The following is a 25,277-nucleotide window of genomic DNA, read 5'->3' as shown; positions in this document are numbered from 1 at the left end:
CAGCCTTTAGAGAGGTGGCCAAAAATGAAGAGGGGAACTGTACTAAGGTGACAGTGGTATTTCTCTGAACCTTACCTCAAGGTTGCATTCGTGGACTAGGGGATTTTCCATTTAGATGTGAGTTGAAGTGGTAACATAATATAATTATACATCTACTGAAATAATATTCAAGATTTACTTCACAAGTAAATATAAGGGAAAATGAAAATATATCCTTTATGGCAATGTCTGAGGATGGTTTTACACAGAACTAAAGATCAATATATTCAAAATCTAGGAACATGTTTCTAATGCTCTTGTTTTCATAGTCACTTGAGCTTACAACCGGGCACTTTGAAGGTGATAAGGATGTGGATATGCTTGTAAAAACTTCAAGAGACTGATAGGGTTTTTAATATTTTTCAGTTCTGTTCTTTTAAAGAACTTATTTCAAGAATTGTTTTGTATTGCATATATCTTGATTTTCACATAATTTAGGTCCTTGTTTTCATAGAAAGTAGCCACACAACATCCATGCCCACAAATCTTTTTATATTACAACACACTAACACAGCTGTGGTATTACAGAACTATTTCCTTTTTCCTCATGAACTGTTATGCCCCACTGATCTCTCTGATTCTTTCTTTGCAGTTAATTATTCCTTATAGAGTCATGTTGTGAATAGTAACCTCTCCAGATAAGAGAACATCTCACATACTTATCTGTGTATGATATAATTACAATTTGCAGGGTAAGAATATTGGTGAAATGAGTTTCACAGGTGTAACTCAAGACAGGGGTATGGATGAGGTGGACAATGTACAAGAAATTGGAAGTTGTACCAGAATGATGGATATCATAAATATTCCAGAAGAAAGTGAATATCCTGCTAGTGAGAACGATGTAGTACTCATATTGGAGGAAAAAATAGAGGAAATTATCAAGGATATATCAGAGGTTAGTGAAAGCCATGAAACTGAGAAGGGTATGGCATCCACTGCAGAGGCAATAGATGGGCAGCCATGCAAGTTCGATGTAGCATATGTTGCAAATAAAACACAGGATTGTGCGAGCACCATGGATATAGATATTGCAGATCAAATAGAAGAACTAGTGAGCAACCTGAATGTAGTAACCATTGAAGAAGAAACAAAAGGATTTGCAGTGGAAGAACATGAAGATGAAGATGAAGATGAAGACGAAGATGAAGATGAAGATGAGCATAATCAAGATGAAATATCTGATAATGAAATAACCACTTTCTGTAAAGATGCTTGTAAAGCATTCTTCAAGGAATGGGGACTGATTAGTCATCAACTAAATTCATTCAACGATTTTATGAGTAATGGGTTACAAAAAATATTTGATGATCTAGGGGAGTTTGAAATAGAGCCTGATTATAACCCACAAAAAAAAACACTAGAGGGCTTATGGTGTCATGCATCCGTTTCTTTTGGCAAGGTCACAGTGGAGCAACCTTCCTACTGCACCAAGGACGGAAGGAAACTGAAAATAAAACCTGCTGAGGCTCGGCTGCGGAACATGACATATTCATCCCCCGTCTATGTAGATATGGAAATAAAGGTATGCAGTTTCTCTTTGGAATGGTGTGATTTGCAGGAAAACTACTTCATTACATATTCTATTTTTGTTCTTTTTTACTACATTTAGAAGTCACTATAAGAGGAGACGCACTGACGGAATAAATATAACATAGTGACTAGTTTGGGACTAGCAAGCAGTCTGCAGCTGCCCAAGTTGGAGCAATTTCTGACTAATTATAAGGTAGAATTGATACCCATTCGCCCTATGTTAATATCACAAAGTCGATGTAACATCAGATACATGGCCCTGGAGAAGAAGATGAGAAAATTCAACATGACAAATCTCTCCTTCTGTTCAGTCTTTCATCTACTCTTATCTCTTGGAGATCTGGAGAAATATATGCACATACATGCATTCAAATATCATAGGATGAACTTCTTATTGTATCTGTCCTGTTCTAATCTGTTAGTTTTCTATGATTTTTTTTTTATTACTTAGTGGAACAGATAATGAATCTTCTGTGCTAGGATGATAACAATCCTTTTACTTTCGTATTTATGTTATTTGTAATTAAAAAAATAATATTGTTGCACCTCAGCCATTTGGTTCTATTCAAATTGAATGTGCCATTGGTTATCGTTTAAATCATTGCAGGTTTATATCCAAGACCATGTCAAAACTGATGGCAAGTCAAAGTGTAGTTCAAGCTTAACCACGAAAGGTGGAAAACATGTGACACCTATAAGCGAGGAACATAAAAGTGTGCTAATTGGGAGAATTCCAATCATGGTGAAGTCACATCTTTGCCATTTGTATGGTCTGACTCCTAGAGAGCTGCTTACAGATGGTGACTGCTCATTTGATGTAGGGGGATACTTCATAATCAAAGGCCATGAAAAGGTTAGCTTCTGAAAAGTTTTTCTTACATTTTGGCATAGCAAATGATTTACTTTATTGTTGGAAATAAACAAAGAATCAACCTTCTAGCTACTACCTTACTTTCGATATTAGACTACTCGGAAATTTATTGGCTTTCCTTGTGATAAGCGCAAATGAGTATAGACCTCTCAAGATCTTTTGCAATTTTTTTATGTTAGTCACATGATTGCCTACCATGAACTGATACTTGGCGGTGTAGCTGGAAAATTCTGTGAGAACAATAATAATTTAACAATGAAAGAACTTTTCAAATTTCTTGACTTTCCTAGTTAGCTTGATTATATATTAGGATTGTTCTTTGTATAGCTGCCAACATAATGTGATCAACTCATGAAACTGGGAACTGATTGTTTATGGAACAAAATTGACTAACTAGACTGATTGGATAAATTTCTAGTATTGGATTAACACATGCTTAATATACTTGAGTCTGGTGATAGTGATTAAGACTTATTATTCACTGAAGTTGTTGTCTTCTTTTTATTTATGTTCTTCCATGCATGCATTCTACAATGGACAGCGGACTAACTAGACTGATTGGATAAATTTCTAGTATTTGATTAACGCATTACTTAATGTCCTCTAGTCTGGTGATGGTGATTGAGGCTTATTATTCATTGGAGTTATCCCTTTTCTATCTATGTTCTTCCATGTATGCATTCTACAATGAACAGTTTCTCGTTATCTGTTGGTGCTGTGCTCTGTCAGTAGTTAGGGAAAGTACACCATAAGGAACTTGAGTTTCTAGTTCAATTATACTTGCTGCTTGCTATGTCTCTTTCAGAAGGAAGGACTAAGGAGTACCCAGAAATTTTTGACAAAGGACTACACCATTTGTAAGCCGAAATGTGTGCGATATTTTGGCTATCTAGGCCATGTGGGATGAAGTGTAAAAGTGTATCCTACTTCTCACTAGGTCATGGCTGATCTTAGATTCACCTTCATGGTGCTTGATTTTGTCTCTTTGCTAATTCCCTTGGTGGGTGGTAACTCCTCGCTTTGATGGAGATTCTCATGTCTTGGATAGGTATTTGGCAATCATGGAGGTGGACCTATTAGGGCAAATGGCTTAAAGGAAAACTTATTGTATTAGCACTATGAAGGTGATTGCACTATGTAGGGTGGAAACTCCCATTTTATTATAGTAATAGCTCACCTATGTTTATCCTCCATGCGGACCATTTCTTTGATGTATGTACACCTCTTTGGTCATGGACATCATTTTTTGTGGTAATCTCACAATTCATGATGATTTTGCACTCTATGAGTTGTTGTTTCACCTTCTCCAAGGAAAGGAAGAAGGTTGATTGCACTATCCAAAGCAAGCTAAATCATCTCCAAATGTCAATGCACTCAAAACACCCTTCTCAAAATTCGTTTCAAACATGTTTTCATTACTAAAGAAGGTCCAAATTCTCTTAGGGTAATTGTGAGGGTTAAACGGGTCAACATGGCACCTATTTTGAGAAAAGTAAAGGTCACATAAGTAAAGGTCACTCCAATGGATCGAAATCGAGCAGCCCACATCCCTTCCCCATCCGACAATTTCTCTCTGCCTAGGATACTCTGGACAAATACTTACCATTCTTTTGAGACTGAATTTAGGGCCAACCTCACCATTTATGTAGGTTGAGGTGATGACCCTACAACTGCCAACTGATCTCAGACTTCCTGAAGCTTCGATTCTTCGATAGGAACGAATCAATGCATTCCCCCTTCCGCATCCTCGTGGATCTCATTTTCTCCTCGAAGTACATCTTCTACTGCTCGGAAGATCCTTGATACAACGTCGCCAAGGCATCCCGTGAAAATTCTATACTGCAACAACTGATTTATTTTTTCCTACTTATTTTCCAATAAGTTATTCATGAAAACCCTTCAGCAAATATTAAAATAAATTCTACTGCAGATGTCACACCATAATACAGAAACAAATACATGCACAAGAATCAAACACATCAACACAAATATTTTTGGACAATTGTTCCTAGAAAAGCCCAATGCAGGAAAACTGTTGTAGCAGAGGAGAATTTTATTATTAGATAGCTTTTCTGAGTACATTGGGTGCCAAACTGGCTCACCCGACTGAGATAAATTCTCTGACACCTCTCCTAGGCTCAGTGTCAGACCAGCTAGCCTCTGCGCAGCTACTAGACCCTCTGCACCAACACTTTGCCTCTTTGCGTCAGTGTTGGGCCTCTCTACGTCACCCACGTAGGCCCTCTAGTGACCGTGCAATCCTGCTGCCTCTACGTCTTCCTGAGTTGCTCTGCTTTTCCTTTCTGACCTCTGCGCTGATCCTCTGGCACTATCATTGCCTCTCTGTGCCATACTCGTTAGCTCTTTCCAGACCTCTAGTTCAAATTTCTCAACAAACCTCGCTCCAGAAATCGAATGGATTGGTCTCCCTCAGTGTTTCTCCAACAGACCCTCAAGTCTTCTGTTATACTTTTCTTGTTGATGAATCAACGACTGAGATTAAGTCCCTAATCAACGGCCAAGATTAAAATAGACTTGATCTTCATCTCTTAGAAGCTTCTCATCCTTATCTTTATTAATACCCATTAATATTTTTATTTTCCTAAGTTTAGACTTAGGAGCTCATTAAAAATATTAATTATTTTAATAACTTTTCATCTAGATGGAATTTTCCAAAACGATTTCTGGGTTTTGGAGATCTCTTGCTCTTTAGTTTGTCCACGAATTTTGATGGCTAGAGCACATCCGATGCTACCCCAAATCAACACTCCCTCTTAGCAAGGAATGTGCTCTAGTAATACTCCACATTGAGCATTACTCCGATTATATGGCATTGGTACCTGTGCTGATGCTAGGCCTCCCTGCCCAACATCCTCTACACTGTTGCATCATGTACTGCTGCCCATCATCTACATTTGTACTGTAGCTCCCTCTGCATTCGTGTTGTTGCTGGTCCTTCTTCCCAACACTGCATCTGCACTGCAACTCTCTTTGCATTCGTGCCGTTGTTGGTCCTTCTTCTCTATAGTGCATTTGCAGTGCAACCTCTTCTCATCATGTTGCATCGCGTTACTGCTACTGCATTGCAACATCATACCCATTTTTGCTACTGAAATGGGTTCTTTATCATCCCCATCTTCTCCCTGAAATAATAAAACTTTGTTCTTCCAAGGGCCTTGGTAAGGATGTCTGCCACCTGTTCTCCTGTAGGAGTGTAGCTCAATTGTACAAATCCTTGTTGGAAACAGTCTCTGACAAAGTGACACTGAATATCAATATGCTTTGACCGATCGTGAAATATTGGATTCTTAGAGAGCTTAATGCAACTCTGATTATCACACATGATCTTGGTTGCCTCCATCTTTCTTCTGAATAGGTTCACAAGCAGTTTTCTAAGCCATATGGCTTCGCACGAAGCTATGCTTGTAGCCATATATTTTGCTTCAGCTGAGCTCAAAGATACGGATTTTTGTTTCCTACTGCACCAAGAGGTCATTCCTAATCCAATGTTGAAACAATACCCAGAGGTACTTTTCTAATCCATTGAACTTCCAGCCCAATCTGGATCAGTAAATCCACTTAATCTGATATCCTTAGTCCTGGTGTACAAGAGTCCATAATCAATTGTTCCCTATATATATATCTGAGAACATGTTTGGATGCTTCCCAATGCGCCCTCTTCAGGTCCACCATGAATTGATTGAGGGTGTTGACAACATAACAAATGTATGACCTGGTATTGACCAGATACATCAGGGACCCTATGAGCTACCTGTATAAGGTGAGATCAACATCCTTGTCTTCAGATGCATCAATTTTCTTCTTGTTGGTGATCATTGGAGTAGCTATGGGTCTACAGTCCTGCATCCTGAATCTTTTTCAGAATTTCTGTAGCATATCTCCCTTGTCCAAGGAAGATCTCCCCCTTTTTCTGCCAAACTTGCAACCCCAGGAAATAATGCATCTGCCCCAAATCCTTCATGTTGAATTTTGTAGTTAGATTCTTCTTGCAGTCCTCGATGAGCCTGGATGATCCTGTCAGGAAGAGATTATCCACATATAATACTAGGATTAGAGACCCATTCTCTACAACCAGATAGTAGAGATTTGGATCCGCGTCACTCTTGACGAACCCCATCCTCTGCAAGTAGCCATCAATTCGACCATACCACGCTCTAGGTGCTTGTTTCAGCCCATACAAGGCTTTCTTCAATTTGCATACATGAGACTTCTTCTCATGTGTCTCAAAGCCTTCTGGCTGTTCAATGTATACCTCCTCTTCTATTACCCCGTTTAGGAATGTCGTTTTGACATCCATTTGATGAATCTCCCATCCCATCTATGTTGCAAGATATATCATGGTTCTAATAAGATGTATACCTCGCTACTGGGGCGAAGGTTTCTTCGTAGTCAATTCCTTCCTTCTGAGCATACCCCTTAGCCACAAACCTGCCTTTGTATTTTAAGGTTTCTTCGTAGTCAATTCCTTCCTTCTGAGCATACCCCTTAGCCACAAACCTGCCTTTGTGTTTTTCCACACTGCCGTCTGCAGCGTATTTAATCTTGTAGATCCATCTCGAACCCAACATCGATCTGTCTTGAGGCCTAGGCACTACCTCCCAGACATCGTTCACCATTATAGAGTTGTATTCCTCTGCCATCGCATCCAACCAAACTTGTTGTTGAGCAGCCTCCTGAAAACTGGAAGGCTCCCCATCCTGAGCTACTAATGCTTGATATTTGTCTGGCTGTTTTCGCTCCCGTTTATTGTTTTTTAGTGCACCGATGAAATCTTCTGCATATTGCAAAATCTGTCGAAGTTCCCTGCTCGTTCTTCCTCTGGTAGCAGGTGCTTTTGTTAGCTCCTCCTCCCCCTGTGATTCTTCCTGTTCTGAGGAAGAATTCTTGGCTTCCGTTGGTTGAAGTAGTTTGACCAACGACGTCTATGTCCTAGCGTTTCTGTCCTGGATCCTTTCAATGCTTTGTCAAAGATCGAATCCTTAATAATAACGGGCGACTTGAAGCTGCATAAATTTAGGTTCCGTCGTAGTCTAATAAATTCAAATTCTACGCACCGATCCCACGTCCAAATAGTCCTCATTCAACAATGTTTTCACTCTATTTATAAAGAAAAGCCCTACTAGTTCCATTAGTTCCATATTCTCGAGATCGATTACCATCACCTCGTCTAGCAGCGTCCATTCATTTCCCATATCCAGATTCCATGCCAACAGAGGCAACAGAGCCCCTTTCATTTCGAGAGCCTATTCCTGTCCCAATTTCAGTAGGAAGCTAATCTTTTGACTGCTCCTCGGAAGACATTTCTCGAGATTTTCTAAAGGCCCGAAATTCCATGAACTTCACATCTCATCGAACGACTACCTTCCTGATCCCTGGAAGATAGGTTCTATATGCCTTAGCGTTCTTGCTATATCCTAGATATCCTTTCTCTGCAGTTTGATCTAACTTCTTCCTTTTCTCCTCGGGTATACGGCAATATGCTAAGCTCCCAAATATCCTGAAATGGCTAACTTCAGGAGTCTTTCCGGTGAAGACTTTCTCTGGAGTAATCTTGTCCAATGCCCTATGAGGAGTTCTATTTTGGACATAGACTGCCATGTTGCATGCTTCTGCCCACAGGAATTTTGGCATATCTTGATCATACATCATGGCCCTAGCTACTTCCATGATAGTCTTGTTCTTCCTTTCTGCTACTCCATTCTCCTCCGGATTGTAAGGAGTTGTCCACTCTCTTATGATGCTCTCCTTAGCGCAAAAATCAGTGAATTCCTTATCGACATAATTTCCACCATTATCTGAGTGCAAAACTTTTATTTTCTTCCTTGCTCAAGTTCTCCACCAAAGCCTTGAACTCTTTGAATTGACAGAAAACCTCGTCCTTGGTTTTCAGAAAATAAATCCAAGTTTTCCTTGAGTGGTCATCAATAAAGGTGACGGAGTATTCAGCACCACTAAGAGATTTAGTGGACATAGGTCTGTAGATATCTGAGTGTATCAATCCTCGTACACTCTTGGCCTTGTTTTTACTTCTAGGAAATGTTGCTTTGGCATACTTGATTAGAGCACATCCTCTGCATACATCATCTCATTTTGTACTAAGATCTGGAACTCCTATTACGGTTTTCCTGAGAATTTTCAAAGCCCCATGGTGCAAATGTCCCATTCTTCTGTGCCATAGTTCGTTCAAATCCTTGTCTCCATTACTACCTATCAGTGCCATTGGTGATTCTAGTTGTAATATGTACAACCTGTTACTTTTGATTTCGATCTGCACTTTCTTTTTCTAGCTTGGGTGTTTGACGTATACTTTCTCCTTGATGAAGAAAATGTCATAGCCCTTGCTTTGAAGTTGCGATACAGAAAGTAGGTTCATCCCCAGTCCTGGTACATGCAGCACATTGGTAGCACGGAACCATTCTCCCGTTTTTGTTTGAAAAACTATGGTACCCTTCCCTACTGGAGTACACTTTGCCTTATTCCCCATGGTGATCTGAAAATTCATCCTTTCCTCGTGATAATCTGAGAAACATTCCCGGATTCCTGTCATTTTCCAGGAGGCTCCGCTATCTATATACCATACCTCTGATGATGCAAATCTTGTCACACAAGCAACCTCTTCTCCAATCTGGAATCCAACATAGAGAAATCGAAATTACTGTCTCTTTGCAATTTTCTGAAAATCTGCACGAGTCTCCTAACATAGATGCCTCTGCATCATGGTCTCGACCCATAATTGATTTTCCCTTCCTATCTCTGATTACTTTCTCTGATAACATGTGAAAATTCTATATTGCAGCAACTGATTTTTTTTCGTACTTATTTTCAATAAGTTATTCTCGAAAACCCTTCAACAAATATTAAAATAAATTCTACTTCAGATATCACACCATAATACAGAAACAAATACATGCACAAAAATCAAACACATCAACACATGTTTTTGGACAATTGTCCCCGGAAAAACCCATTACGGGAAAATCAGTGTAGCATAGGAGGATTTTATTATTAGATAACTTTTTTTAGTACACTGGGTGCCAAACTAGCTCACCCGACTGAGATAAATTCTTCGGCACCTCTCCTAGGCTCAATGTCAGACCAACTATCCTTTGCGCAACACTCTGCCTCTCTGCGTCAGCACTCTGCCTCTCTGCGTCAGCACTGGGCCTCTCTGCGTCACTCACGTAGGCCCTCCAACGACTACGCAGTTCTGCTGCCTCTGTGCCTTCCTGAGTTGCTCTGCTTCTTCCTTTCTGACCTTTGCGTTGATCCTCTAGCATTGTGACTGCCTCTCTGCGCCGTACTCGCTACCTCTTATTGCAATCTAGGCCTCTAGTTCGAATTTCTCAGCAAACCCCGCTCCAGAAATCAAACTGACTGGTATCCCTCAGTATTTCTCCAATTGACCCTCAAGTCTTCTCTTATACTTTTCCTGTTAATGAATCAACGACTAAGATTAAAATAGACTTGATCTTCCTCTCTTGGAAGCTTCCAATCCTTATCTTTATTAATGCCCATTAATATTTTTATTTTCCTAAGTTTAGACTTAGGACCTTATTAAAAATATTAATTATTTTAATAACTTTTCATCCGGATGGAATTTTGGGTTTTGGAGATCTCATGCTCTTTAGTCTCTCCACCAATTTTCATGGATAGAGCACATCCAATGCTACCCCAAATCAACACGTCCCACATCTCCTTGGCAGTCCCTTTGCCAACAATTGACATACAACATGATCCCTCACTCCATCGAGGATCAACCACTTTGCCTTCACCATTTCAGCCTTGTACTTTTTGAGTGGATTCACATCTGCAGGTTTAGCTACCACACTATCGACATAGGATTTGAGATCATGCTCATCCAGAAGGCAAGAGACCTTGCCTTCCAGATCACATAGTTGGATGTTTCGTCCAACCGATCTTGATCTCTCAACCCATTAGCTGCCATCTTTGCCAACAAAATGTCGAATTGCCTCCTCTCTCCTTTGCGTTGCTGCTAGGTTGGCCTATGCATTCCTTGCTGGAGTTAGTAGATCTGCCTCTCTACTGCTGCTTAGCAATTGAGAAATTGAATTTGTTGGCTAGGAATTCTTTGAAGAAGAAATTCCCTCAAAAAGTGTTTGCTTCCTTCCTCTGACGTTTTTTTGTCGCAACCACTGCTACAGAAAACTGCATCTCATCTAAAGACTTCTCTGAGCTGCTCCCTCTGCCGTTGACAAATCTCGACCTGGAAATCGTACATCTCTCTCAACTCACTCAAAGAGAGATCTTCCTTGCGAATCTTGCCCTGCTAGCCTGGACTGCACAATCCCTCTAGGGATTCGATCTGCTTCCTACGCAACACTTCAATCTCCCTCCTTCTCTTCAATGCTTGGCTCTTTTGGTATGCTCTCTTGCTCATCTAAGCTCTGATACCATGTGAAAATTCGGAATCCCTACTGAATCAAGTTATTTACAATATTATACGGTAAACATCGAAATAAATACTATTTCAGCCTTCACAACTTTAAATAATATGCAGGAACAAGAATTGAGAAAGAAAGAAATAGCACACATAAGTGACACCGTTGTTTTTGGACAAATTCCCTCGCAAAAACCCAATGCCGGAAAACCGGTGCAGCAGCTGAGGGTTTTTATTATTATGCAGTAGTTTCTGAATACAATCTTTGGATGCCTTACTGGCTATCCGATACAGAGAATCTCACTCGCAGAGAATTAGTGAGAAATACCTCACACTATCACTTGAAATCCGACATTGATCCAACCATTGAATGGCTAGCCCCACGCTGCCTCTACGCATCTTCTGCACAATCATTGCGCTGCTCTGCGTCACAGCTGATGGTGACTACGTCACTCCTTCCAGCTAATGATTTGCTGGCCGGATGCTCAATCCTCTGGTCCTCTAGTCTCACACCCTGACTCCTGACATTGTGTCATGTCCCTTCCTAAATTATTTTGGAACAAGATTAATTTTTGTATTATGGGGCCAATTTTGGAGCTAGTGGACCCCATTCAATTTTATTAGGAGATTAGACTTAGGAAAAGTTATTGTGTTTTGTTAAGTTACAGATGTGGGCCACACTCACTAGGGAAATACGCACTCCCTAGTTTGATTTTCACGAAGGTGGCTAAGTGAGGAAAGTTATTTGTGTTGTGGTTAAGTTACACATGTGGGCCACCCTCACTAGGGAAATACACACTCCCTAGTTCGATTTGCATGGAGGTGGTTAAGTGAGGGCCCATGATGGAGGAAGAATGGGAGGAAAAAGTGCTCCAAAAAATCTATATAAGGAAGAAAACTCTCATCATCTCATTCATATTTTTGGTATATCAATTTCTCTTTGGTTGTTCGAGTTGCTTAGCCCAGTCACTCGTTGTTTAGCATGATTTCTTCAAGCAAAGAGCTCACCCTTTCTTTGGGGGACTTTGAGTGCCACCCTAGGAAGGTTTTCTTCATTCCTTCTGGAGGAGGTTCTCATTGTGATTTCCAGCAGTGGCATTCACTTCTTGATGGTGCGTATTACTGGAGGACGCAGTGAAGAGGACGTCGAGTTTACTTGCGGTGTCTTGTAGTGTAGTTTGGGTGAGATATTTTCTGGAGAGGAGGCAAAGGAGGATTATTGACATTTGGTAGAGTTTGGGAATTGGTGGAGTGTATTGCTTGGTAGGGTGACTTTCGCACTTCCTGGGCCAACGCAGAGGCAACACTTGGTGCTCACGTGGTGGGTAGATTATCAGTCCTTGAGGCTGAGCTTTACCGTGGAGGTTTGAGGAAATACTTGGAGTGGTGTTTGCTTCATTTTCAGAGCTTGGAGGAGGATTTGATGGGTGTTCTTGTAGGCCATATTCTTGGAGCAGTTTGGAGGGCGTAGGCCATAGAGGAGGTCGAATTTGGGAGGTTGGATTTAGGCCAAACCCTTTTTGGGTTTTGGCCAAGGAGCTTGGGGATGAAATTTCATCATTTTCTGAGCACCGGACATAGGGTTTCTTGCAGTTCGTTTGCAATTCCTTTCTAACTAGCAATCCTTTCCACCCAACAAACTAGGAGACAGCGCAGAGCATTAAAGGAGCAGTCATTTTCCAGCATTGAGATTATTGTTTATCACCTGGGTTTTGTCAAGATTTCCCTTGAGACAAGCCCAGGTGCATTTTCCATACTATTGTACTTGCTCCATTTCATTAATAAAATGACTTGGTTCTCATTTCTGAAGTGTATGCACCATTTGCTGATCATTTTTATTTTTCTGTATATGAATCATATTTGCTTTTTCATATAACTGTTTGTTTAAGTTTGGAACATTACAGTGGTATCACAGCTTAGATTTTGGCTCAGCCATGGGAAAGCTTTTCTATGAGTGAGGAGGACCGATAGAATATTACTTACAGGAGGCAGAGGTATCGGAGCACAGAAAGGGAGTTGGAGATTACTCCAGACATGGAGGATCATGGGAAGACAGTGGCAACAAAATATATGGGTGAGCCCAAGAGTAGGGAGGAGATGGCCTTCGATAGTCTCTTGTAGGCATTGAGTGATTTGACAAAAGGGCAGAAGGAAATGTTGGATGAGATCAAAATGCAAAATCAGGAGCGGAGCACTCACCGGGAGTTTGTAGTTGGAGAGACTTCAAGGGCCTCTCAACAATTCGATCACCTTTCACCTATTACCTATTGCACAACAACCATCCTTGAGTGAGCCAACTCGAGCTACTTTACCCTCTTTTATACCTTTGGCATAGGGAGAGGCTGGTGGAGGAGAGGATCCATTGTTGACGGGGAGCATTTATGGGAGTTGCAGTCCATGGGGGCAGACTTTAGAGAGGCAGACTTTAGAGAGGCTTTGACTTTAAGATATTTTTGCAAGCTCAATCAAAATGAGAATGGGAAGGGCTATGGCACGCAGAACTATGAGTTGCACCGTTCTATTGGGAAAATGTATTTCCCTACATATGATGGCACCACCAAGTGCACAACACGTGCTTGGGTAGAGAAGATGGACACATAGTTCAAGTTGAACCGAATGATAGAGGTAGAGGCCATCAAGATGGTCACATTGCACCTAGAGGGGGAGGCACACTATTGGTGGTTTCATGGTTTGTCCACTCTGGGGCATGCCAGCGTGACTTCCTATCAGGACTTCACGCGGAGAGTAGTGGAGCGCTTTGATCGGGAGGATCTAGAGGCTCACTTCAGGGAGTTGACCCAGCTCAGACAGACAGGACATCTAAAGCATTATATCTCAGAGATTTTGAGGGTCTTAGTCATGGTATTTGATCTGTCAAATGCGAGGAGCGTATACACATCTGTAGAGGGATTTACAGAGCCATTGCAGGGATTGGTGAAGTCACACAAACTATCTACTCTTCTGGAGGCAGTTTCTTGCACTCGAGATTTGCAGGGAGCTATTCCCAAGACTTGGGCTCCATTTCCTTCACGCACTCACTACCCTCAGAAGGGAAGTGACACTAGAGCGCCCATAGCGCAGAAAGCAACCCAAGGGTGGGGTCAGTTGGATGACGAGACCAGGAGAGGCCTCAGGAGGAGGAAGTTATGTTTTAAATGCCGAGAGCCTTGGGCACCTGGTCATCGATGCACAATAGGCAAGGCCCATTATATTGAGGTCTTCTCAAACAGTGATTAGGAGGATGATGGGGAGTTGGAGTTTGGTGGAGGAGACAACGAGGATCCAGCAAGGAGGGGACCACCACCACCACCACCATAGGGAGGTGCATCTTTCGCACCAGCCAGGGGAGTCCTAGCTTCTTTGTGCGGTGTTTCAGGGAAAATTAGTGTCGATTCGAACTGCTAGTCCCACTAAGACGGGTAGCTATCTTAGAAACAAACAATTAAAGCTTTTCAAGAGTTCCTTTAAGTGTGATAGATGGAAGAGAAGAAAAGAAGACCAACCTGGATCTTCCGCTTTGATCCTAGCTTGTTTTCTCCTTTCCTTGATAGAATTTGCCACTCCTCTCCTACTTGTCCCGCTTCAAAGAGTACTTGTAGAGTCAAAGTAACAGCAAACTGACAAAGCATCTCTATCTAAAACGTCATAAACAATGCGGAATCAGAAACACATTGACCATATAATTGCATTCATAAACAATAAGATTCACAAACACAAGATTATATGGAGGAAAAATCAAAGAACTTTATTAATAGTAATGTAAGAGAGGATTACAACCCAGTTGTCTGATCCAACATCATCCTCCCAGTTGTAGAATCCCTCTTCACCTCATGAACAAGCAAATCACCCAACAATGCAATGTATCTTCTCACCAACAAACCAACAACACTTCCTTACAAAATACAAAATTCCAGCCTCTAGATCTCTCAGATGAGGGATCCATTTGAAGATGTCTTGCAAGGGTGTGAGTCAGCTCTGGGTTTTTGATTAGTGTCATTCCATTGATAGTTCTTGGTTCCACTTGGAGATTTCATGATCTCTTACTCATCCTTGGGCGAATTCAGAGAGGCAAGTGTCACGGGAGAAGTTTCTGGAAGATTCCATGATCATCCACCTTGCAAATTGTCTCTGCCATTTGTCTATTCTCGCTCATCACACCCCACAAAAGGCCATTTTAGTATGCATCGCACCTGGCTAGTTAGGCAGTCAGTATGCATCGCACCTTGTTCATGGAGCAGCCTGTATGGTCCTGTTTTGGCTAGTTCTGAGTAGTTTTTCAGGTGGAACTTTTGGGAAATGATGTAATCGGTTGATCATGATCCTTTAGGGTATGAAGCAACACTTTTAGGGACTTAAGGAGTCCTTAGTTTATGGACATATGAGTTTGGGGTTGCAGTGCCCAAATATGTCTATAACAGATGCTCCCTAAAGCATGAGGTTGTAAATCTTCTGATGTTGGGCGAAATGCTTTATTCATGAGGATCCGAGGTATTCAAACCGGAAGGTGATCTGTATAAGATACAATACAATACATCATCATCATATTATTTTCATGATCTAGCTGAGGCAGGCATTCCCATGCTCAGCTTTATAAATTCATTTTCATGTACATAGGACAGACAATCGTCTGCTCTTGCAGACTTGTGATTCTTCGCATGAAGAGTCATCTTCTCTGGCTAGATGACTATCTGTGCAGCTTTTGTGTACAATTGATGTCCTTATTTTCCTGAATATATTGCTGCCCGGATGGATGAAACTAGATCCGGGGTCTTCAAAACTCATGTAATCTTCGCCCGATGTACAAGTCGATCCATGTGAAAAGATGTTTTGAAGTCGAACATTCAAAGACATCGCCTAATTACCAACCAATGATGTAAGCTGTTAACAGACGTGAGAGGAATCACCGATAATGATGATGACCCTCAAGGTACTACAGTACAATTCATGTGGTGTGAATATATGAGCTGATGTCGAACACCACGCAAAGTCTTTTGGTTGAAGGTCATTGATGTAAACCTGTCACCGGAAGTGAGAAACTTGCCATTGAGGCATGCAATCTTCAAAGTACTGAAAGGGTTGTTTCTAAGTCAACTTCTTGGATAATGAGTTGATGTTGACAAGAAATGACTTGTCGTAGGAGGGCCTTGATGTATCCCACATCTACGACGCGAAACAAAGCAAACGATTTTTTTGTGGAGGTGAAAACGATCTCATGATATGAGGTTCAAGAATGGCAGTCATGAAAAATGAAGCATGGATGTAATGCAGTGGATGAGGCGTTTGCTGGATGGTGAATTCTCTGAATGACTTCTCTTGAACATATTGGTGACACTGATATGGACTGGTAGCGTTAACCCCATGGATGGCACGATGGACCAATGGTGACGGTGAACGGAAACCCAACCCAACTCAATCACGGTGATGGAGTGAAAGTGTCATGTTCAAGAGCGACTTGCTACCAATAGAGTTCTTCAAGTTTTCTTCCCATTTTTCCCCAGTCATTGCTGACCAGTACCTCTTTATTTTTGACAAGCTTGAGGAGGATAACATATGCTTGGTCTATAATTTGCCCTTCGGGCAAACCTGTCGCTTTGTGTTTAGCGAGCCTAGCATCAGTGAGACTCGTTCTTGTCTGGGTGGACAAGTTTGTCGCTATTGTTTTAACAAGTTTAACGACAAAGATAACTTGGTCCTTTTCTTGTTTAGAGAGTCTGAAAACAGACGAAAAGGAGACTCCAACAATCCTTTTTCGTGGCATAATCCCTTAAGTCCGAAAAAGTGTAAAATAATACGAAAGGGATGACTTTTCGATAGTTTTAACGAGCCGACAAAGACAAGTGCTCGATATTTTTGTTTAATAATCCCTCAAGTCCAAAAAGATTAAAAAATATGAGAGGGATAGTGTTCCCCTTACTTTAACGAGTTGGGAAGGCTAATAGCTCGACGATCTTAAACAAAATGATCAAAAAATATGAGAGGGATAGTGTTCCCCTTACTTTAACGAGCTGGGAAGGCTAATAGCTCGACGATCTTTTTATATTTAAGGAGTCTAAAAAGAGTTTAAAAGAGGCTCGTTTTTGAGGAACGAGTGATGTTTCAGAACGAGTGATGTTTCTGGGTAGTAGCTGGTTCCAGGTAAGTTTGGAACTTCTCAAAACATGGCAGTGTGAAGAGGGTGGCAATCAGAATCACTCATCGCAGATGTTCCTCAAAAGGGTAAACAATCAAGTGGAAGCATATGGTCGGCTGAATGAAATGGAGGTGACGGAAGGAACACAACCAAAGTTCAAAAGGGCAGATAGCAAAGCGATCACAAAAGGTTATTTACCAAAGGCGGGTTTATTTTTTAATGAGCTTGAACCTTGTGCCAACATGTGCTCAGTGCGGGTTGAAAGCTTGAACCTTGTGGGAACATTGCTCTTAGGTGTAGGTTCATTTTTTAGTGAGCTCGAACCTTGCGGAAAGTATGCTCATTTTCCTTTTTATGTAAGCTAGGAACGACCAAACTATAAAGCTAAAAAGCTAAAAATGCTAAAAAGATAAAAAATGAAATTGGTCATTTTTTGCTTGTATAAAAAGGTTTGCATGCCCCCAGCATAAAAGAAAGTCTTCAGTAACCATATGGAAACTTACTATGGTTAAGCAGGATGATTTTCTGTCAATACTTAGACAAAACACTTCCTGCACTTTGTCCGCCAAATAGACAAAGGTGAAAGGTCACCCGGACCGATCACATAACTTACAGGGAAACTTATCTCTACAGCTGGGTTTGTCCGCAAAATAGACAAGGGTGCATGCCCCCTAAGCTTCGTTACATTCACCAAACTACTTGGTAATTAGGTGGATGGAATGAAGGTTCCTTTACGAGATCAAGTGAAAGACTCGACTTGGAACTTTGCTCAGCCTTGGTTTCATTTTTTAACGAGGTTGACACCAGTCAATGAACTATCCTCTGGCGACCTTTGATCACAACTCATAAGGGGTCATGAAGGAAAGATCTGGTTCCAATGCCCCCAGTACATAATGTACAACATCACTGAATTGATCGTCAGATGATGTAGGTATGGTAGGGCTTGGGGGCAATACCTCGCGATGATCGACACTATCAAAATGTTTAGAGTTCTTAATCTTTGATGATGTAGAAGATATCATATGACAGATTTCCACTGTGTCCACTTCCCCCAGATTACTTGGAGGCAGGAGGGTAAAAGTACCCATTAAGGAAGGGTCTTTTAGGAGACCTACTCCGATATTTTGAAGTGATTGAGAACTTCCATGGATCAATGGAATACTTCCAGTAACTTGCGAACTGTTGGGGAGAAAGGTTAGTTGGTCTATGATTGTAATTCTGCCTTGGAAGGGAAATGCAGTCTTTCTAAAATATGTCGACACAACAGCAGCCATAGCATAAATCCAGGGCCTTCCTAGCAAGATATTGTAGTCAAGGTTTCCATCAATGACCTCGACTTCAATTTCTACTTTGTTGCCCCCCAGTTCAACTTGCAACTTACTTAAAATCCCATACAGCGTGTATGTTTTTCCATCAAATGCTTTTAATGTCGTTGATGATCGAGACAAGGGTGGTGAGCCTAAAGTTTTCCAGCAACTCATTGACATAATACAGGTAGATGCCCCCTCATCAATTATTGTTCGATGAACAGTTTTGTTGAGGGTTTTTACCTGTATAAGGAATGTGAGTTGGGTCAATAACTGAGGTTCGTATCCTTTATGGTTGAAAGCCACAAGATTGGAATCTGTTGGGTCAATCCTACATATTGCTGATAACAAAGCCTGCTTTTGGGAGGGGCAATTCTGCAGTACTTCAAGTGTCGACATGGCGGATGGCGATTGGCCCAGATCCTCCACTATATAATAATTCTGTGCTGCTCGAGCACGAGGATTAAATGTCGATTTATGTACTACTCCCTTAGGCGGTTTTATTGTTAATTCATGAATGATTGGTGGATCAACTTCTGACGAAGTTGTTGTCGAACTGCTGGGTTGATCTGTAGCCTTGCCGACAATTGTGGATTTCCATAATCCTTATTCCTTGTAGATATCAAAGCGTCATTTTGCTGTTTTGAGATGGATAACATAAGCACTTGGGATGGGGAAGCACGATCACTAGCAACCAAGTTAGTTTCTAGATTTGGAAACGGGTCAGTTAATACTGCTAAGGTATTTGAAGTCTTTTTGAAAAACTTCTCGAATTCAGCTTGATGTGGACAATCTTTTGTGTAATGGTCCTCATTGCATATGAACCATGGCTGATTAGGTTTCTTGTTTCCAGTAGGGTTTCCAAATGGTTTCTCAAAGTTGAATCCTCCTGTTTCTTCTTTTTGTTTGTCCCTTTCTTCTTGCCTCTTGGTTGCTTAGCATTTTTGCCTTTGTCGGTTGACACGGCATTGACCTCCAAGGCGAGAGGTTCCTCATCTGCTTTTTGACTAGAAACCATACGGGATTTCTTAGATGTAGCCTTTGCGGTTTTCGTGCTTGTCGTACCTATCATGCCATCGCCGACATGAGAGTCTGTTTGATTTAGGCAGAGGAGGAACAGAAAATTCTAGTCTAGGGGCATCAGGAATTTTGTCGTAGAGCGTGCCAGACTGAGTATAGATCAAGTCTAAATATTGTGCATGAGCAATGACTTGCTCTTCTGTAACAACTCCTCCCTTAGCCACATCCTCTGTAATAGAGGGTAACAATGACTTTATAAACCATTCAGCTAAAAGCTGATTAGGAACGTATGTCTTCACCATTCTTCGACGACGCCGCCACTCATGAATATGATCAGATATGTGAGTGGCTGTCGTCTCTTTAAAGTTGATTAGGAACGTATGTCTTCACCATTCTTCGACGACGCCGCCACTCATGAATATGATCAGATATGTGAGTGGCTGTCGTCTCTTTAAAGTTGGTAAAGAGTTCTGTTCCTGTTTCGTACCTTATGGGTAACTGAAAATGGGTTAAAAAGGTAGTGGCAAGGGTGCTAAAGTTATCAAATGAAGCTCTAGGCAGTTCTATATACCATTTAGCCATCGGACCAGTTAACATTCGTTGAAAAGGGTGAAGCCTAATCGAATCATCATTCAGGGTGTTGGATGAACACTACAAATGGAATGTCATTACATGATTCGATGGATCTTCACCTGGATTTCCATTGAATTTAGGAATATCAGAGGGAAGTTTGTGAGGAATCGCAAGCCACCAAGGGGCATAAGCAATTGGATCATTCGTCAAACTATTTAGATCTGGTAATTCTAGAGTTTCTACGAAGGGCAACTGTTGATTCAGGTTAGGCGAAGCATACCCAGGATAAGATGGAATCGCCTAAGCAGTAGGTCTTTGCATACCAGCATAATGTATTTGATGCTGGTAACTTTGATAAGGTTGATGGGCATAACCATTATAATATGGTTGTTGATAACCGCTTTGGAAATGCGGTTGCCCATTACTTACAAAGACTTGTTGCTCAGGTCCTTGGTATGATTGTTGGAACTGCGGTTGTTGATATTGAACCAGCCATGGTTGTTGGACCATTTGCTATTATCCAATATTGGATGATTGACCAAGATGCGGAGTCATAGTACCTGTTTGAGCCTGAGTCGCTCCAGATAAGGAGGTACTAACCTGAGGTTGTGATTGAATCGCTGAGACGAGAGGCTGTTGTATTGCAACCTGAGAAACTTGAGGTTGACATACAACAGGTAGCGCTTGTACTTGCGATACAGTTACAATAGCAGGTGTAGTGGGAATGTTCGACACAGGATGGGCTGGTTGCATTGAATATACAACCCTTGGTTGTTGAGGCAGTATTGGTACCCAACTGCTGGATGTAATTCCAGTTTGACCTGAACCTTGTTGTAAACTCTCATATGGTTGTTCTCTTGGAGGGAACAATGAAAAGGCATACTGCCCCCCATATGGTGGCAATCCGATACTTAAAGGGTAGATTGGCCTTTGAAGACACATCGGATCGACTCATTGAGTTTCAACATAAGAAATACCAGATGAGAATCCAGATGAAGAAATAGGAACTGACCATGTCATCGAAACAGTCCCTGATTAGACTCTGGCTTGCTGTTGATAACTTGCTGGGACAGATGGTACTCCAGCAATCATTGTAGGAACGACAGCAGGAAGCTTTGCCGTCGCTGTGTCAGTTGGCACATTCCTAGATGTTGATGGTTGTTCAGACATGTTTAGTCTATCCAAAATATTTCCTAGCGATTTGACAAGAACTTGCGATGAAAAAGAACTAACTTCTGTAGTAGAAGGATGTAAGTGGAGTACTGGGTGGAAGATCCTCCACCATCTCTTCTATAGCAATCAATCCAGGTCAAAGAGGTAGACCGTTAGGTCCGTAAAATATTTCTGGAGCCGAAGAAAGTGTAGCTTCTGCAGTAACAGATATTGGAGGGGTGACACCTTCTGAATTCTGGAATTCGACTGCCAGATGTTCAGGTAAGTGAACTTCAGTTTCTTGACCAGTCCTAGGTGGAGTTGCTTCCGGAATAGAGGTGTCTACCGTTACACTAGGATCAATTCTAATGTCCTCTTCTAACTGCGAAACTTCTTCTGTAAAGGCAGATGTACCAGAGATAATTGGAGTAACTGTAGTCTCTGACGATGTTGAAATGCAAGTTTCAAATAAATCAGGTGAATTGGACTCAGTTAAACGAGAACGCTTTGCCCGGGATGGTTTTGTTTCCGGGGTCAAAGACGGTTGACTCGCTAGTCTCCGCGAACGACGGGGTTTTGATTGAATTTCTTCCACGATTGTGGATTACTTGATCAACTCAAAAATTAAAGGGGAAAAATGTTATTCCGATTTAAATGAATTTTAAGACACTTTGATGCAACTTGCTTTTTCAATTTTTAAGAGTCGAGAAAAAGCTAAAGGTGACTCTAGTCGCCTTCGATTTTTAATGAGCCTGAAGTGACAAGTGCTCAGATGGACCTTTTCTTTTAAGGAGTCGAAAAGGAACGAAAGTGCTAGACAAAGGGTTTACCAAATCGATCGTAAAACTGTAAAATACACCTTGGTGATAAATGATAGAGAAATTACCAAGGACTTATATACGACAGTCAATCTTCTCGAACGCTGTGTTCAGTGCATTACGATCGATAGGGCGGCAAACACAACTTCCTAAGGGTAAAGGATATCAGCCTATTGTGGTCTCCCAATATATAATCGACGGTACGGGGAGCACAAGTCCGTACTAGCACTTTCGTATCAAAGAGGAGAAATCACCCAACTTTCGATGAAAACGATTGTTACCAGGTTTTACGATGCTGGAACACGTCTCTAGCCTAGACTTCTAGATGTGTTGCGTTAGATTCCAAAGCATTTTTATGTTCATTGAGGTTTATTTTATGGTTGATCTTGCTTAAAAGTTTGTATTTCAAGGTTCACCACGTGATGTAGATGTGAAATTCCTAAATATGCAATCTAAAATGAGAAACAGCCGTTTATGTTCTTTTAGCAATGAAAATCCTAGCTACAAAGGAAAGAAGATAACGATTTTTCTTTCAGCAGAGAGCATAGAGCACACATTAAATGCACTTTCCTAAATCAAATTTCGCAAGCAGTCAAAATGTAGATGCACATGCATGTATTTGTTTTCCGCTTTCTTAATGTGTGAATGACAAAAAAGCTAAGTACAGATTTGAACTATTTTCTTTCAAAGCGACAGTACTAACAATTTTCTGTTTTCAAACAAAAGGAAGACTAAGACGACACTTTTTGATTTCAAATTTAAAACTGTTTTCGACACTTGAAATACTAATAATTTCAAAATCAAGTACACTGAAAAAAGTACAATCAACTATCTAGAAGAGGAAGGCTTTACGACGCTCTTATTTTGATTCAAAATGACAATTACGACACTTGTATAAAAAACGACAGTTTGATTAGGCTACTTTCGACAGAGAAGGATTGCAAATGATCGACAAATACACAAAAAACATTTACAATTCCTAACTGATGGAGGCTGAAATAATGTGAAGGAAGATGGTTACAGCAAGAAGGTACTAATCATGAACAACAAAAAACTACTGAATAAAGCTGAAAACAGAGAGAAAAAACCAAATTTCAGAGAAGAAAACACAGTTCACTCAATCATCGCACCTGCAACACAGGGAAACAGGGATGCATCTCACCTGCAACACACAGGAGGTGCGATGCATCCAGGTTGCACAATTACAGACAGTGCGATGGGCCAGGGAGCAAAATTGAGCTTGGTTTTTGCTCAAAACTTGCAGCTAAGTTCAATGATTTAGGTTGAGTAATGATGGACAGTAAACAAAAAGCATAAGGGTAGGATCTGATGAGGTTTTGAGCTACCACAAGGGCACTTAGGATGCTTTGTAAGTCAGATGTTCAGTTCATAAACCAACCCGGAGATTGACTGAAGCAACGTTTATCTACTTCGCAATTGCATAGCAAAGGCGTTTCGAAGGCTAGCTGGCTAACTTCAGGCTCTGTCTGTAGTTTATAAAGCAAACAATAAACAAACAAAACAAACTATTCGTTCCCTAGTGGAGTCGCCATTTTGTTTCAGGGAAAACTAGTGTCGATTCGAACTGCTAGTCCCACTAAGACGGGTAGCTATCTTAGAAACAAACAATGAAATCTTTTCAAGAGTTCCTTTAAGTGTGATAGATGGAAGAGAAGAAAAGAGGACCAACCTGGATCTTCTGCTTTGATCCCAACTTGTTTTCTCCTATCCTTGATAGAATTTTCCACTCCTCTCCTACTTGTCCTGCTTCAAAGAGTACCTGTAGAGTCAAAGTAACAACAAACTATCAAATCATCTCTATCTAAAACATCATAAACAATGCGGAATTAGAAACACATTGGCCATACAATTGAATTCATAAACAATAAATTCACAAAAACAAGATTATATTGAGGAAAACTCAAAGAACTTTATTAATAGTAATGTAAGAGAGGATTACAACCCAACTGTCTGATTCACATCATCCTCCCCGTTGTAGAAGCCCTTTTCACCTCATGAACAAGCAAATCACCCAACAATGCAATGTCTCTTCTCACCAACAAACCAACAATACTTCCTTACAAAATACAAAATTCTAGCCTCTAGATCTCTCAGATGAGGGATCCATTTATAGATGTCTTGCAAGGGTGTGAGTCAGCTTTGGGTTTTTGATTATTGTCATTCCACTGATAGTTCTTGGTTCCACTTGGAGATTTCATGAGCTCTTACTCATCCCTGGGCGAATTCAGAGAGGCAAGTGTCACAGGAGAAGTTTCTGGAAAATTCCATGATCATCCACCTTGCAAACTGTCTTGCCATTTGTCTATTCTCGCTCATCGCACCCTACAAAAGGCCATTTCAGTATGCATCGCACCTGGCCAGTTAGGGAGTCAGTATGCATCGCACCTTGTTCATGGAGCAGCGTGTATGGTCCTGTTTTCGCCAGTTCTGAGTAGTTTTTCAGGTGGAACTTCTGGGAAATGATGTAATCAGCTGACCATGATCCTTTAGGGTATGAAGCAACACTTTTAGGGACTTAAGGAGTCTTTAGTTTATGGACATATGAGTTTGGGGTTGCAGTGCCCAAATATGTCTATAACATGCGGGATTCCCAATTTTCTGACCATGAGGATCAGAGGTATGATGTAGGGGCAACGTGTCTCAGTTTTAGTAGATAGTGGGGCCACCCACAAGTTTATTGATGCTCAGATGGTCCAGAAGAGGGGCATCACCTGTTGATTTGTGGTATTGTCGGATGTGCTCTAGCCTTGAAATTTGGAGGATGGGCTAAGGCACATGAGATCTCCAAGACCCAAAAATTGTTTTGAGAAATTCCATCCGGATGAGGAATTATTAAAATAATTAATATTTTTAATGGGTTCTTAAGTTTAAACTTACGAAGATAAAAATATTAATGGGTATTAATAAAGATAAGGATGGGAAGCTTCTAAGAGACGAGGATCAAGTCTATTTTAATCTTAGCCGTTGATTAGGGACTTCATCTCGGCCGTTGATTCATCAACAGGAAAAGCATAAGAGTGAGGGTCATTTGGAGAGAGACCAACAGATACTCAGTATCCCAAGGAAAATCGATTCTTAGAGAGAAGGAGATCGATTTTAGAGGGAGAGTTGTAGGATGGAGGAAGAGGGGAGATGAGCAGCAGTCATGGAGCTCAAAAGAAGTGACACAGGGACTCTGAGAGACAGCGCAGAGGGAGACACAAATTAGAGAGATGCAGGGATGATGCAGAGAGGGACCATAGCTACGCAGAGCCACGCAGAATGATGCAGGGTTGGCATAGTAGAGAAAGGGAGTTCTCTAGGTTGTTAGAAAATCTCGGAGAAAAGTCTCAGATGTTTTCTCCTAGTGTCAATGTAAATTGTTTTGTAAAAGCAATTGTTGCTGAAGATTAAT

General features: G+C 41.0%; 1 protein-coding gene across 1 annotated transcript in view; it reads left to right on the top strand.

The window, feature by feature from the left end:
- Nucleotides 1-25,277, top strand: part of LOC149164029 (DNA-directed RNA polymerase D subunit 2b-like) — a 310,324-nt gene that overhangs the window by 96,611 nt on the left and 188,436 nt on the right. Inside the window, exons 3-4 of the mRNA XM_089431932.1 lie at nt 731-1,564; nt 2,180-2,425. Of these exons, the coding sequence (XP_089288058.1) occupies nt 731-1,564; nt 2,180-2,425 (1,080 nt within the window). The remainder of the gene's footprint in view (nt 1-730; nt 1,565-2,179; nt 2,426-25,277) is intronic.

Source organism: Pinus tabuliformis, chromosome 5_1 (assembly GCF_031772625.1).
Source record: "Pinus tabuliformis cultivar Carrire ecotype Pingquan chromosome 5_1, CPIR1, whole genome shotgun sequence".
Classification (NCBI taxonomy): Eukaryota; Viridiplantae; Streptophyta; class Pinopsida; order Pinales; family Pinaceae; genus Pinus; species Pinus tabuliformis.
The sequence above is the reverse complement of the archived record's forward strand: the minus strand, read 5'-3'. Positions and strand labels throughout refer to the sequence as shown.